The sequence below is a fragment of the Echinops telfairi genome, unplaced genomic scaffold, assembly GCF_000313985.2.
Source record: "Echinops telfairi isolate 266 unplaced genomic scaffold, ASM31398v2 ScPeMD7_2573;HRSCAF=3158, whole genome shotgun sequence".
NCBI lineage: Eukaryota > Metazoa > Chordata > Mammalia > Afrosoricida > Tenrecidae > Echinops > Echinops telfairi.
In genome coordinates, this window is record NW_022106471.1 from 737,795 (window position 1) to 739,703 (window position 1,909).

General features: G+C 49.3%; 1 protein-coding gene across 1 annotated transcript in view; it reads right to left on the bottom strand.

Moving 5' to 3' along the window:
• Nucleotides 1-635, bottom strand: part of ANKRD53 (ankyrin repeat domain 53) — a 5,671-nt gene extending 5,036 nt beyond the window's left edge. The window contains exon 1 of the mRNA XM_045294082.1: nt 612-635. Coding sequence (XP_045150017.1) covers nt 612-635 — 24 coding nt within the window. The remainder of the gene's footprint in view (nt 1-611) is intronic.
• Nucleotides 636-1,909: the final 1,274 nt, after the last annotated feature.

Genomic DNA, 1,909 nt, shown 5'->3' on the forward strand with positions numbered 1-1,909 from the left:
TTCCCAGCCGGCCTCTGGCCTTGTAAACTCAGCCCCCAACACCCAAGGAGCAAAACAGACATCGATGCTTTGTTTCTGATGACAGAAGCGATCCACATCAACGGTGACAGAAAAATCCGGGAGGAAATGAAGAACCGCAAGCCCAGCACCCCCAGATGTCCGTTTATTGGGACCAACATACGGATCATTTGTGTATACACATTTTGAACTTCATTTCGCGCCATAGGATGAACTAGCTCCAAGTAGCATTCCACATACTAAGCGCATGCTATGACGCAACAATGGCCCAGCCATCATGATGGGTGTGCGGTGGTATGACTTGTGCTGGGGGAAAGGGGGGGACACAAACCATAGGGGTCCACTGCACCAGAGGGCAATGACCATGGGTTAGCTGTTGAAAACACTCGCGGCCATCCAGTGGATTCAGACCCACAGCGCCCCTATAGGCAGAGGGCAAGAACTGTGTTTCCAAGACTAATCCTTAAGGAAGGTGCACCCTGCCTTAGCTTTCTCCCCGGAACTTACCCTGGGTCCGTTGCGCAGGTGCGCAGCCAAGCGGAGTACCCATTGCTCCCCCAGTCCCCTAGCTGTTGATACCTGCTCCCAGGTACCCTCCAGAGGGATTTGATGTTCATGCTTTTACTTGCAGTGAAAGAGGTTCACTGAAGGAGGACGCGTGCCTGGGCCTGTGTACCCACGTTTCTGCATCCTTCAGACGAGGATCACAGTACCTACTTCAAAAGGTCACAGAGAGAGCAGCGCTGTGGATTTGATAAGATGAGAAGAACAGCTCTTTAAACCAGTTAGCATGTGGATTTATTGTTAGTGCTTGGATGAGCATTAAATCTTCTCTGCTCACTAAATTGGTAGTGGAAGCATGCTGTGGTTTTATTGATCTCCTTTGATGACGGAAAATAACAATCAACAACAAAAAATAACATCACTGCCCTGTACTCAATCCCCACTCGTAATGACCCCCCAGGACAGAGTAGAACTACCCCTCTGGACTTCCGGATTGTTAGCCATGGAGTAACCACCGACAAGTGCTTTAACCAGGGTGCCACCAGCACTCCTTAAAGGAACTCCAGGCATCTGGATTTGGGCACCTGTTGGATTACACATTCAACTGCTGACCAACCATCCCTCAGAGGGAGAAAGACGAGGCTTTCTCCTGTAAAATTTCAGAAACCCACAGGGGCAGTTCCACTTTGTTCTATGGGGTCGCTCTGTCCCAGTATAGCTCAGGGCTTTTCCTCAGCTTTCCGCATTCCTCTGCCCCTTGTCCCTTTCCCTGCTCCTCACTCAGGCCACCTCCCAGCAACTTCTCCTCCTCTCCTGACTGGAACAGCCGGGATTCTCCCCCAGCATTCTCTCCGAGTCCAGTCAGACACCTCTTCTGACCTGGGTTGTTCCTGAGCTCATATTCCATCAAAGAAATATGGCCTAGCCGAATAAACATCTCTCTGGGAAGAATTCTTTCTGTGCCCGTTAACATGCTTTAAAAAGGGATGATCTGGAGACTCAGTGGCGGGACTGGCCCGGACTGACCCCGCAACACCCAGGCAAACCACTAAAAGCGTGCGGCAGAGCAACCTTGGGAGCAGAGCAGAGAGCCCCCGAGGGAGTACAAAGGACAGACTCTGGGGCCAGAGCATGGTACCCCATCGTTCCTGGCTGAAGGACATGCCTAGAGATCAAAAATCAGACCTTGATCTATTTACAGGTTTCTCTTTCTTTTGTAAAGTTTTTTTCTTTTAATTAATTTATTCTTTTACGGGTCATTGGTTTTCTTTGTTGTCATCGCTGTGTTCTCATTCGTCACCTATCTTGCTATGGCTTGGTTTTTGGTGCATATTATTATCTCTACAGATCTATCTAGATAAGATAGACTGGATGAATAGTCTGGAGG